General features: G+C 38.3%; 1 protein-coding gene across 6 annotated transcripts in view; it reads left to right on the plus strand.

Moving 5' to 3' along the window:
* SDCCAG8 (SHH signaling and ciliogenesis regulator SDCCAG8) overlaps window positions 1–12402 on the plus strand; it is a 222945-nt gene that overhangs the window by 66695 nt on the left and 143848 nt on the right. For all 6 annotated transcript variants that reach the window (XM_019647576.1, XM_019647578.1, XM_019647572.1 and 3 more), the window contains exons 11-12: window positions 2176–2310; window positions 5038–5154. In XM_019647576.1, coding sequence (XP_019503121.1) covers window positions 2176–2310; window positions 5038–5154 — 252 coding nt within the window. The remainder of the gene's footprint in view (window positions 1–2175; window positions 2311–5037; window positions 5155–12402) is intronic.

A 12402-nucleotide genomic window follows, 5' to 3' on the forward strand; every position in this document is an offset into this window, starting at 1 on the left:
GAAATTCCTATGCGGCTCCCCCAAGCTGGGTGTCCTTGTCTCTGGCTTGCCCCTGTCAAAGTGTAAAGGACTTACCTGATGTCAGCGCCCTGGACACCCAGCAGTGTTGCAGCTGTCTGTGTTACTTCTGTCTCTGCAACAGATGTGGATGGAGAAGCTCCTGCAGGGTGATACTGACTTCCAGATGGTGGGCGTGGGGGAAAAGAAGGTGTGACAACAGGAGGGGAGGCCTCGGGAAGTGGGTGACAGGAGGCAGCAGACAGGTAATGGGCAGAGGAAAGAAGTGATGGGTGGCAGAGGGCGGGGATCCTACCCAAGGGGTGAGATTTGTTCCAAGCCTTGTGATAGAGATGGACTCAGTATTTACAACTAGCTATTATGTCTGCATATTTATTTCAAAAGCCACACAATGTTAATATGTTTACCATAACGCATATCTCCACATAAGCAAGTAATAGATGACTTTTAGTAGCTGGTAATTAAAGTTTGTTGTTGCTGTATGGTTCCAGGAAAGCTATAATTGCACATTCATAATATGGATATTCATGAACTGGAATTTTTAAATTAAAGAAATTAAGTTAATTTGTTACATTTAACTTCTTTTGACCTTTAATTTTAGGTTCAGCTTGTAATATGCATAAGGATGGCTTGTAGCTTGGTATTAGTAAAAGTAATTTTATGTGGAAATTAGATTTGCAGCCAGTCTTTTGGTGGTAAGAAGGATATATAAACAGCCACACGTCAAATATACAATTCTCCACAATCCCCACAAGAGTTAATGCATCCATTGTCTGCATTAGAAAATAGCCACTGGGCTCATTATCTTCACATGTGTCAACTTCAGTTAGATGTATTCAAAGGTGCTCTTGGTTTTTAACCGCAAAATTTTAGCTACTGATTTCAGCTATAAAGCTGAATTCATACCCATGTCAGGGTATGGTGGTAGATTTCAAATATTATTTCAAATTCATTACCAGTTCTTGTTTTAACAGTTTAAAACCTGATAGATATCCTTATATGTTTTGCTGTGGGATGAGGTCGCATTTCTTCTTCATGTTAAAACTGCAGATACAAATAAATTAAGAGCCTAGAAAGTTTTTGCTTACTGAATCAGAGTAAAATGTGCTTGCAAACAGACAAACAAACAAAACTATCAAGGTTAAACCTAAGATCTAGAAAGCATTTCTAACGCTGAGAAGAAAAACTAAGAACCCATTTTCCACAGAGTCCCTCAGAGAAGCCATTTATTGTCATTATTCATTTATTCATCAAACATTTGGTGCCCCTTGAGGACCGTGCCCTAAGGAACTGCCAGTGTGATGAGTTAACCGGCAGACAATTACCAGCAGCATGAGAAGTGCTGTGCTGGAGTGAGGTGGAGGCTGGGGTGTGACAGAGGTGTGCCGAGGCGGTGTACGAGCACGTGCCACAGTGGTCGTCAAAATCGTAAACGACCGGGACGGCGTGGACATCAGGCAGTGAGGGACGATGCCACTGCGCACCACAGGCGTGACTGTCCCAGGGCCCATCCGCTGAATGTCACCCCTGAGTCTATGTTTTGTTCTGGGAGCTGGAAGAAGCCTTCTTGGAGGAGGGGAGATAGTGGCTTAGCGGGTGCTCCGGGAGGAATGGGGAGAGCGAGACAAGGGGAGGGCTGGGGGCGGGTACCAACTAAGGGAACCGCGGAGAGCTTCCTCTTCATTGGTGTAGGGGCAGCGGTGGGTTTCATAAAACACCAGTAGCTCTCTCTGCAGATATCTGCCTCTCCAACTCCCCCAGTCAATCCTTGTAGGCCCTCCGTGTGGGAAGGGGTGTAAGAGTTGTCTGATTCCCGGATAGCTCTCCTGAAATTCTTTCATGTCAGTCTCCTCCGTAACTTACGTAGGTATCTGATATCTGTCACCTTAGAGTTTCAACCAAAACTTTGATTTTATCTTGTTATATGTTTTCCAAAGCGAGGTTGGAGACCAGGGAATGACCAGGAGGGAAGTACATATTTAAATCATGGGGGATGGATGATTTGAAAAGGTAGAGAAATGAACGTACCCAATCCATAGAGAAATGACTTACCAAGAGAGCTCAGTGGCTATGCTGAGACTGTATTTACTCAAGACATTTTTAGTATTTATTTTGTCAAATGACATTATCGTTTTGGACTTCTATTTCCTCTGACAGATGTTGGCCCTGTCTCAGAATATTGCCCAACTGGAGGCCCAGGTGGAAAAGGTTACAAGAGAGAAGGTTTCAGCTATTAATCAACTAGAAGAAATTCAAAGCCGGCTTACTTCCCAAGAAATGGATGTCACAAAGGTACAAAGAGAGATTTCAGTTTAATAAGTACTTAAATGTTTTCGTGGAAAAATATTTTTCCTAACGTGCAGAGCTCAGAAAGAAGTTTGGAGCAGAAAAGTTTTGTTATTTCAGGATAATAAAGGTCCTCCTAAAACGGCCATTCGGTAAACATAACAGTACTTACTAAGGGCAGGCCCTTTGCTGGGTGCTGTGAATAGAAAGATGAAGTAGACACACGTCCTCAAAGAGCTGAAGAGTTCAGTGGCTGAGGCAGACTCGTAAATAAGCAAGTTTTATGACTTTAATTATTGAAAATTTGATAAAACTTGTATTTCTAAATTCATTAATGAGTAATTTTTGCCAGAGGCAGCTCTTCACAGCAATACTAAAAGACACGTATTTACAACATGAAAAGTGTGCTTAACATAAAAAAATTTCCACCTCCCATTCCTTTTCAGACCTGGTCTCTAAGATCAAGATTCTAACACTATAACTTCTTATTTTATTGGTCTTTGTACTTGTACTTTAAAATGCCACAGTGTTTGCTACTGTATGGGTATCACAACTTTCTGAACCTGGAAATAAAATGTTTCATAATCTTAACTGACTAATGTAAGGTACGTATTTAAGAAACACTAGAAGTCCATATAGATTTCAGTAATCAATTGCTTTAAAACTAAGAAACTAAACGTGTGTACATGATATACTAAGTTAAATGAATTTTTTTGACCAATACATACACAGATTATTTTGTTAAAATACATAACCTTTTCATCTTGAATTTTACTTCTTAATATATTTCCCTACAATTTGACATATTTTGCTGCCATTGCTGCTTTATAATTTAGTAATTAAAATGAACTTTAACATTAGGGAAGGGAGCCTATTTTTTCTTTTTCTTCCTTGTGAAATGTAAGCTAGCAACCGTAGAAGTTTAAAAATATCATATTTCCTAATATAACTGATGTGTTTGTGTGAAGGGAAGGGTAGCAGAGCGAGCACTGGTGCAGAGGGATGGAAATGGTTCACCCAGATTTATAGGTGAAAGCTGTGGCCAGAGTTTTCAGCTCATTATAGGGAGAGAACGTTCTGTTAAAATGTGTACAGTGAAGAATGAGTATATTCTGACTTTAGAACTGTGCAAAGGGACCCAAGCGTCAGCACAGTGCCTTGAGGTTGCTTCCAACCTTGAGATAATATAATTCTAGTTCAATTTAATTTGTCAATTTATTATAGATAGAATTTAAATGTTACGGATAAACTTAGCAAATGCTATCCTGAAAGTAGTAAGGCCAGGGAACTTTAAAAATAAAATTAAGGGATAAAATAATTTTAAATAGGACCCTTTCAGTCACATATGTAGATCAAATAGATTGGAAGAGTGAAGAACTAAGAAAGAAAGCAAATTAGAGCCTCGCTTCTTTTTTCTGTCATTCATAATTTTCAAATTGTATGTAGCTTTAAAATTAATAACTTTTTGTAAATTACTAATTTTTTTGAAATGGGAAAGCTCAACTCTCACACACTGAAAGCATCTGAATTTTAGAAGTTTTAGTAATTTTATTCTTCTTCTAACTTGATGAAGCCCACTGGGAAAAGCTTAGTGACTTTTTCTTCTGTCTTGTCACTATCACTTTTGAACACAGATTAGTTTATTTTTAGAAGTATTTTTTATTTGAACATAGGAAATGCATATAGATTTTTCTAAGATTCTAGTACCTCAGTAATGATGAAACTAAGTTCCAGAGTTCTAATCATCATTTTTGGAGACATACTAAAATTGAAAAGTTTCAAGGAAGTATAACCATTGCATGATACATGATTTTTAAAACTTGTCTTTATAAATTAGAGGCTGACTTAACAGAATTGTGTATTAATTGATTTCTCTACAGATTCTCAGTTATCTCAAAGGCTTATAATTTCTTTATTTAGATCTATCTGCTAATTACATTTTCCAAATATATTTATGTCCGCAGAGGCCGTGGATTGAAAACAATATGTATAAAGGACACTTTTAAGATACTCTGTGTGTTCATTATTTAGTGATATATTAAAACCATTTAACTTAAATGTACATTTTCTTTTTATGTTAAATCTATATTTATCAATGCAGAGTGTGCTTAGTTCCAGCCTATGACTTTTACCAGACAACCTTTCTTAACTTAAATACATGTTATTGTACATGATAAGATTGATGTTATGGACAAAGCTTCCAGTAAATAATGGCTACTACTGTACACATAAATATCAGTAACATGGTCTACTAGCAGAGAGAAAAATCCTTTATAAGTTTCCTTAAATAAAAGCCTAACTGATAAAGACTTTAAAGGGAAATTTTAAAATATAGAGTGTTTATTTAAATATAACAATTGAATAAATAATAACATAGCTTAATATTTTAAGTAATAATTTCACCTAGTTAAAATTGAGATGATAGTGCATTTTGGATAATATGCAATCAAAACTATTATTTTACATAATAAATCGTGAAAACATTACTTAAATTCCTTAGTTCTGCATTTATTTATCTGTAATTTGAAATCGTTAGGCTCAATAATACCTTAACAGAATATTATCTTAACAGAATAAATATTATATTGAATGTATTCTATTAGAAAGTGCCATTCTTAGGAAACTTCTATTACATTTTATTTATATGACCTCTAGGGGGCACCAAAAGATCTAATTGCGGGCATTGCCTGGTAGATTCCAGCAGCTATTGATCTAGTTTTTATAATCTAACAGGTGTGTGGGGAAATGCGCTATCAATTGAATAAAACCAAAATGGATAAGGATGAGGCTGAAAAGGAGCACAGAGAGTACAGAGCAAAAACTAAAAGGGATCTTGAAATTAAAGATCAGGTAAGAGATGACACAAGCGTAACTGAAGCAATTAAAACATAACTAATGTTCTTTGTGAAGTTGATGTGGTTTTATTCGTAAGTCATTTATTTCTATTACATTGTTTCTAACTAATGGAACAATTCAGTTTATACTATTAAAAGGATTTCATTTTTAGTTGCCAAAAATTACCACCTTTCACATGAAATGGTGAGAATATAACTGTATGAATATAAAATTCCAATCTGACAGGTCATAAATATACATTTGGATATGTGTATCTATTACTTACAAAAGTAAAAAAAAATGTTCTAATGCACAGTTTGAACCTAAAATATACGTACATAAAGTTCTTGAGAGATGCCAACTTGAATCCAATTTTAAGTGAAAAAGTTTAAAATTTGTAAGATGAGATGAGCTGATATGTAAATATGTCAATCAAATTGATTGTTGGCAGAATGGAACCAGTTTTAACTAAGATAACCATGAATACGTTTGCTCAGGATGCTTAAATACATTGAAATTAGAAATGTTAGGGCAAAGATGCTGCTTACTTCAATTTCAGTTTGAACAGATGTTTTATGTTATATCTTTGTTGAGATCATATAGCTACTCCAATTTTAATTGACAGCACGAATAAAGAGTTTAGAGAGGCAGTTCTAATAGGCTGACTTTTGATTTTCCATTTTTATGTGACAGTACAGAACATTGAAGTCTTATATTCTTTATGTTCAATGAAAGCACATTGATAAATCTATTCAATTAAAATAAGACTCAGTTCTAAGTATCAATATTTTAAAGAAATTGCTACAGTGTAAAAGTAGGTAGCCCTAAATAAAGTAAAAAAAAAAACACATGTTTCTAGTTCAAAGATTTTTATCATGTTCTCCAACACATTTTCCCTATCAACGCTAGCGACTTTCTGTGTAAATGATGCAAACACAATTGGGAAAAGTATTGAAGATGTAAGTAATAATGAAATGTGGTATAAAAAGTTTTTCAAATGAATGCTGAAATCCCTGGCACTAAAATAAAATCTAAACACCAAACTCAAATTCTGATTTTGTACCACTATATTCAAAGTGTTACAGACTTTCAAATTTTCAGAAGAATTTTCATTATTTACGTGTACAAATAATGGAACCAATTTAGTCCATCCAGTTGGGGGCGTGCCTGATAGTGGAATTGAACATCCTTTTTATCAGGGACTGAAGGTTAGGACTACCAAACCAAACACAGAACTTTCCTTTCCTGGTGCAGTGTTATTTTTTTTCTGTTAAAGCATCACGTTGGCTTGCTCACTAGCATTATTATATACCTTTCATGTTATTAGCATCTGCCAGCATAATGTTTTACATTTACTGGAAAAATAAAGCAAAGAAGAGTCTCTGAGTTATCTAAAATCATAGAATGTTCTGGAGAGAAAAAAACACTGTAGGAACAATTAGATTATATCACTTGTAAATGAATAACATGTGTAGGAGTATTTGTAATATTGGGTTGTTGGAAATGTCATGACGCATATTTGCAACGAAAAACAGAGAAAAAGTACATCATGACTTTTCCGACAACCCAATAGTTGTCTTTTAACACTATCTCATATCTCATTTTAATTAACCAGCGATGGTGTGGAGGCTAAAGTTGCTGGATTTTAAAAGGAGCAGTTTTCATTTATAAACATTTCCTGCTAAATAGTGAAACATGAACAGTGTCATAGAGGTTTTTAGCATTGTTTTTAGAGAGATGTGCCTCTTTAGGAGATCAGAGAGTTAGGAATAAAACCTCTGAACAGTTACAAGATGTCTGTGATGTGATGTGCTTGTTACCATTTTTCCTTGGACAGAATGTAAGGAAATCTTATAGGTAGTCTTTGTCACTATTTTGTATTGAGCAGACAGTTTCCGAAAAGAAAGTAGTGGTGTCTCATTCCATGGGTGACCTGGAATAGCAAAGCAGCAATTGTTCTTTGGTCTTTCAGCCATGACCTGACCTTCTGTCTCTAAGACCCAAGAGCTACTTTGCTTGGCCACCATCTGCACGCAAGAGAGAAATTTACATTTAACTTTTAGCAGCTGGGCATGTTGAACACTTATCTGAAATATTCATAATAATATAAAGTGTGTTTAGCTTTTAAAGTGTTACATATTGCAATTCAGAATAACAAGAAGGCTGTCTGTAGGTTTACAAATAAGGTGCCCCTGGTAACAGTCATTTTATTCATATTTTAGTTAATCTGAACACTTGATACATTTCTAAAGTAGGTGGGAAACTGAGATTGGAATGTGGTGAGAACAAGAGCTTTTTTGATGTATACAAAATAGGGCAAATGGTTGACCACTAAAATTATTTTCCTTGTGACCCGAGCCTTGACTCAGGCATAATTAGAAGGAAAGATTAGGAGCGTAACAATGGCAATCTCTTCCTCTCACTTTCTCCTTTTCTTTTTTATATCGTGTCCAGAATCGATGGTGGGATTATCCTCCCCATCAACTCCTTTGTATCTTTTCAGTTCCAAGAGCTCCTGTCAGCCTCAGTGGATGCTTCTTACAAAAAAAAAAATCTGTATCCTGATTTTGGTTAGAAAATTTTTGTAGGCAACAGGTACACATACTGCATTATGGGAATTGAAATACATCCATGAGGATAAAGAGAGCATTATAATGAATTCCCACATTTTCATCAGTGTCTTGCCAGTCCTGTTTCATCCAGCTCACATTTTTGTGTCTCCTTCCTCTTTGTCTTTATTATCACTAACTTTATCTTCTCCATCTTCCTCTTCCTCTCCTGTCCTCTTCCTCCACTTCTTCTTTTGCAGAACATGTAAAGCAGATCTCAGACATCCTGTTATTTTACCCATAAATACTTCAGTGTGCTTCTAGGAAATATTTTGTCATAATTGCTGCCATTATCACCCCTGACAATGTTAACAACAGTTCTGCCATATCATACAATGCCCAACCCGTATTCAAATTTCTTTGACTGTCTGAGCAATATTTGTTTTACAGTTGGTTTATTCAAATCAGGAAAATAGGTGTGTTAGAATGTTATAGCATTACCTTCTTTAATGGGAAATAGTACAGAATTTCAACTTTCTTTGTCTTATTAAAATTTATGCACAATGTTTTGATGATGCTTTATATTTATTTATAAGGTGGCATATCATTCAAAAGAAATAGGACTTAATCCTGCAGCAAACTATTTGAGGGCAGTGGCGGCCATGCAGCAGCCCCAGTCATCGTATCCCGGAAGGAGCCCCGTAGAGTCTGAAACTCATAATACATAATTAATTTCAGAGCTTTATGTTTAGGATTTAGGAATGCTACAGGAAGCCCTGTTATTACCTTGGCATTGCAAAGGTTAGCCGACTCTGAGATGAGTGGAATTTTCTTTGTCAACTTCCATTTAGGTAGATGAATCTCAGAAGATGATTCTTTATAGTCCTAACCTTTGATCAGGGCCTAGTGCAAAATGAAAATACAGGGCCCTTTGTTCAAAAGGCAGGGGGAAAGTGAGATTCAAAGTACAAAAATATAAACTGTTTTCCTTTCTTCTGCAGTCTCTCTCTCTCTTTCTCTCTNCTCTCTCTCTCTCTCTCTCTCTCTCTCTCTCTCTCTCTCTCTCTCTCTCTCTCTCTCTCTCTCTCTCTCTCTCTCTTTCTCTCACTGTCATAGTGTTTTTTGTTTGCTATTTAATGTCGGGGTCCCTCCAGCACAGGGATACCCACAGCAGAGTGCAGCCCCCACAGATGCCCCATGACTGGGCGTGCACATGGGCCATGCCTTCTGGGCTCTCCCTGCCGCCAGCCAAGGACCCGCACCCACCCCAGCGGGGAGGTGGGGGGGTTGTTCTTCCCCATCCCAAGGTGGTCAGACGCAAGACCCCAGAGGACTGCAGCCTCCAGTGGGGATACACTAGGTACCTGGATCAGGGGGTGCAGAAGCTCCACACTGAGCCACGGAGTGTGCTGTGGTGTTGCCAGCCTGGGACAGGAATGGCCACCTCCATGTCCTATACTCAGATGCCTGGGGCGTACATACTTAACCTTAACCCACCCTTCCCCGGCTCCCATCCAAGTTCCTGCCAGGGAAAAGTACACAGCAGAACCTGTGCCACCCTGGGTGGAGGACAGCAGTCTGCGAGGCACGGGCGGGGCACGGGAAGCTGGAGGGGAACATGTGTATGAGGGCTGCGTCAGGCTGCCGAGAGGCAGTGGAGAAGCAAGACCACAAAGGGGAGCCAACATTGTCCTGTCAGGCTCCACTTAGCAATGCAAATTCCGGTATAAAATCCTGAAGACTTTCAAGACGTCTGCCACAGAGCATTAACCTGCAAGCACGGATCTGATGCCCATGAAGCTGCTGTGGTTATGGGGACAGGCAGACAGAGATGTGGTATGGTGATGGCGTGTGTATACCCCCACTTGCATATACAGACACGTGCGTGTGCTCTGTCTGTGTCCGTGAAAGGGCCTTGGCCAGTCCCAGCCCATGGGCCCAATCTGTGGTTGCCCGTTTGCACAGATAAAGTTGTGTCACAGCCCAGCCACACCCGTGTGCTAATGTGTCGTCTTGGCTGCTGGGCTGCTCCACAGGCAGAGTTGAGTTGTGGCAGAGTCCACAGAGCCACAAAGACTAAATATTTACTGCCTGACCCTTTACCGAAGAAGCTTGCCAGCCCTGCCCAAGTATAGAAATACAGCTGTTCAAGTTTTCCTTGCTTTATGAGAACGTGCGCTTTTGAGTTAGAAGACTCACCAATCTTAAATGATAACTTCATGGTTTTTTAGTATTATACAGAAGAGCAAATAGGCCACATTCTTGGTTTCTTAATCATCTAATGGCATTGACAAGTGGGTAATGACTGGTAATAGTGTCATTAACTTGTTAGTGGCACATGGCTTCATAACGGCTTGGATGGGAGTATAAATATAAAAATTGTTTATATTTACAATTTTGTTTTTAGGTTGGTAGAATTTTTTTTTTTAAATAAGACTTTCCTACCAGTACTGTGTAAGTTATAAACTTTGGAGCTGTGACTACTGTTGAGTAGGAAGCATTGAGGTTCAAAATTACCTGAATGGGGTAATCAAAGCAGAAATGTAAGGATAAAGCGCATATTAAAAAGAAATAGATTAGAACATTTTGTCTAGAAAAATTGGGGCAAAGAGGATTTAAGGGTTGCTCACATCTATAGCAGTATGATTGAACATGGGCTGTATCAGCACAGGAATCATTTTCTAAGCTCAGTTGAATTAATGAGACAGTGGGAAGAAGTGTGTCTATTTTGTATGGCTTTGTGTAAAGATGAGAGGAAGCCCTAAAGTCCTATAAACAAGTCCTATTTAAAGCAGGAGAAACATAAGCAATATAAGAAAAGTTGAAGAACTGTGCCTTTTTACTCAGAGGGGATGAAGCTATTGCTTGCTCACCATCTTCAAGGACTTGACAGATTCTTTCAAGGAGAAAGTTAAACACCTGTTCTTGATCTTCAATATGGAAAGAATAAGAACAAAGTGATTTAATCACAGGAACTGGAAATCACAATAGCTTGAAATGAGAACTTTCTGACAGGAGGAAGACTGAAACAGATTGCTGCAACAGGCAGCCGGGAACTCTCTTCCCTGACATTTCAGTGTTAGGTAGTAGCAGCAACCTGCTTTACCTGGAGACCCAGCTAATATACCTCTGAGGTCCACTGTCTTCTGGTGCATTCTGGAAACATCCTAGAAATAGTCCTTGTATTTGTTAAAGTGGCTAGTGGTGGTATTAGTCTTTTTTACTTGTAATTTAGCACCAGCAGATTAAACTAAAACCCTATTCAGCTCTGTTGTTCTTTGCTTTGTGGCTGTCGTTCTGTATTCTCTGTTCAGAAGGCTTTGGGGACTGTACAGAGGCAGTGGATGGCTCCTTGAGAGCTAGACTTCAGAGACTTATCCAACCACCACCTGCAGTCTCACTTCTATCTCTGAAAAGTGACTGGGAGAGGGGCCACTTGGGCATGTCGCTAGCACATGTAATCACTCGGGCCTGGTGATGACAGAGTTACTCCCCAGTGTTCTTCACACTCCCTCTCGGTGCTGGAGGCTTAGCCTGTTCCTTTCCAAGCTCCTTGCTCAGACAACAGCAGCTACAGGGGGCGTGGCCTGCCCAGACCAGTGCGTGAGACCCTGTCGGGTGATAACTAGAAGGCCCGGGTCCTGCCCTTAGGGAGTTTATATTCTAGATGAGGAGACACAGTACACATTTGAAGATGCCTTAAAAATACTTGCAAAGCAGCATATCGACAAGTGCAAATTAATGTAGTGTGAACTTGATGCTGGCTGCAGCCCATGAGAGGGAGAATCTGGTTCCGTGCGTGTGATGCAACGGAGCTTTTTTAGAGCATCTCCCCTAAGTATGCCCTTGAGCATTGTTCAGCATACTTAGATGAATGTGTGTCCTTATCACAGCCTCACCAAGAATTCTGAGAAAATTCCTCAGCCTGGCGTATGTCTAATAAATCAGGCCCTTTTGTTCCTGCACGGTGTGCTGCTTGAATGGGACAAATGGGACTATGTAAATAATTTAAAATAGCTTCGTTTCATTAAAATATGATTGAACTTATCATTTTTCTGAAACACCACGTAAAGTTAACTTCTTCATTTTAAATTGTAATGATGTTGGTAAAAATCACAAAACTAGCAGTAAAAAAGTAACTTTGATTTTTTTTTTTTTTTACACAAAGGAACAGTATTAAATCAACCCAGTAAATAACCCCAAGTTGGAATCCTGGGGCATTGAGCATTTAGTAACTTCATTAGTGATTGGGGCAGTGGTTTTAGGCGGGAGAATATGTGTACATAGTCCATAGAAACACTGTAGAACTGCATATGCTTGAAAAAGCAGCATTTGATTTTCTAGCAAAGGTGATAATGCTGTTCACCATAATAATATAGTTTTTAAGATCAAATGCATGAGCAAAAACACTCTATCTGAAGATAGTGACTGAGAGCTATTTAGGAGATAAGGGCACAAATAGGAAACAAAACAAGCCCATTGAGAAGTAACATGCCTTATGAGATAAATATTTAGAAATAGAGGTTTGCCTTCAGATAGGAAGATAAAACTGTAAATTGAACTCGAGGAGTATTTTTGTTTTCAGGAGGTCATAAGATTCGTTAACAGCTGGCCATAAATAAGTATAATTGTTTTCTGTATTTTCAGTTTCATTGGATGATACATACAGAGGGTGCCAAAAAAATGTATACACATTTTAAGAAAGGAAAAAACT

The sequence above is a fragment of the Hipposideros armiger genome, unplaced genomic scaffold (assembly GCF_001890085.2).
Source record: "Hipposideros armiger isolate ML-2016 unplaced genomic scaffold, ASM189008v1 scaffold_113, whole genome shotgun sequence".
Classification (NCBI taxonomy): domain Eukaryota; kingdom Metazoa; phylum Chordata; class Mammalia; order Chiroptera; family Hipposideridae; genus Hipposideros; species Hipposideros armiger.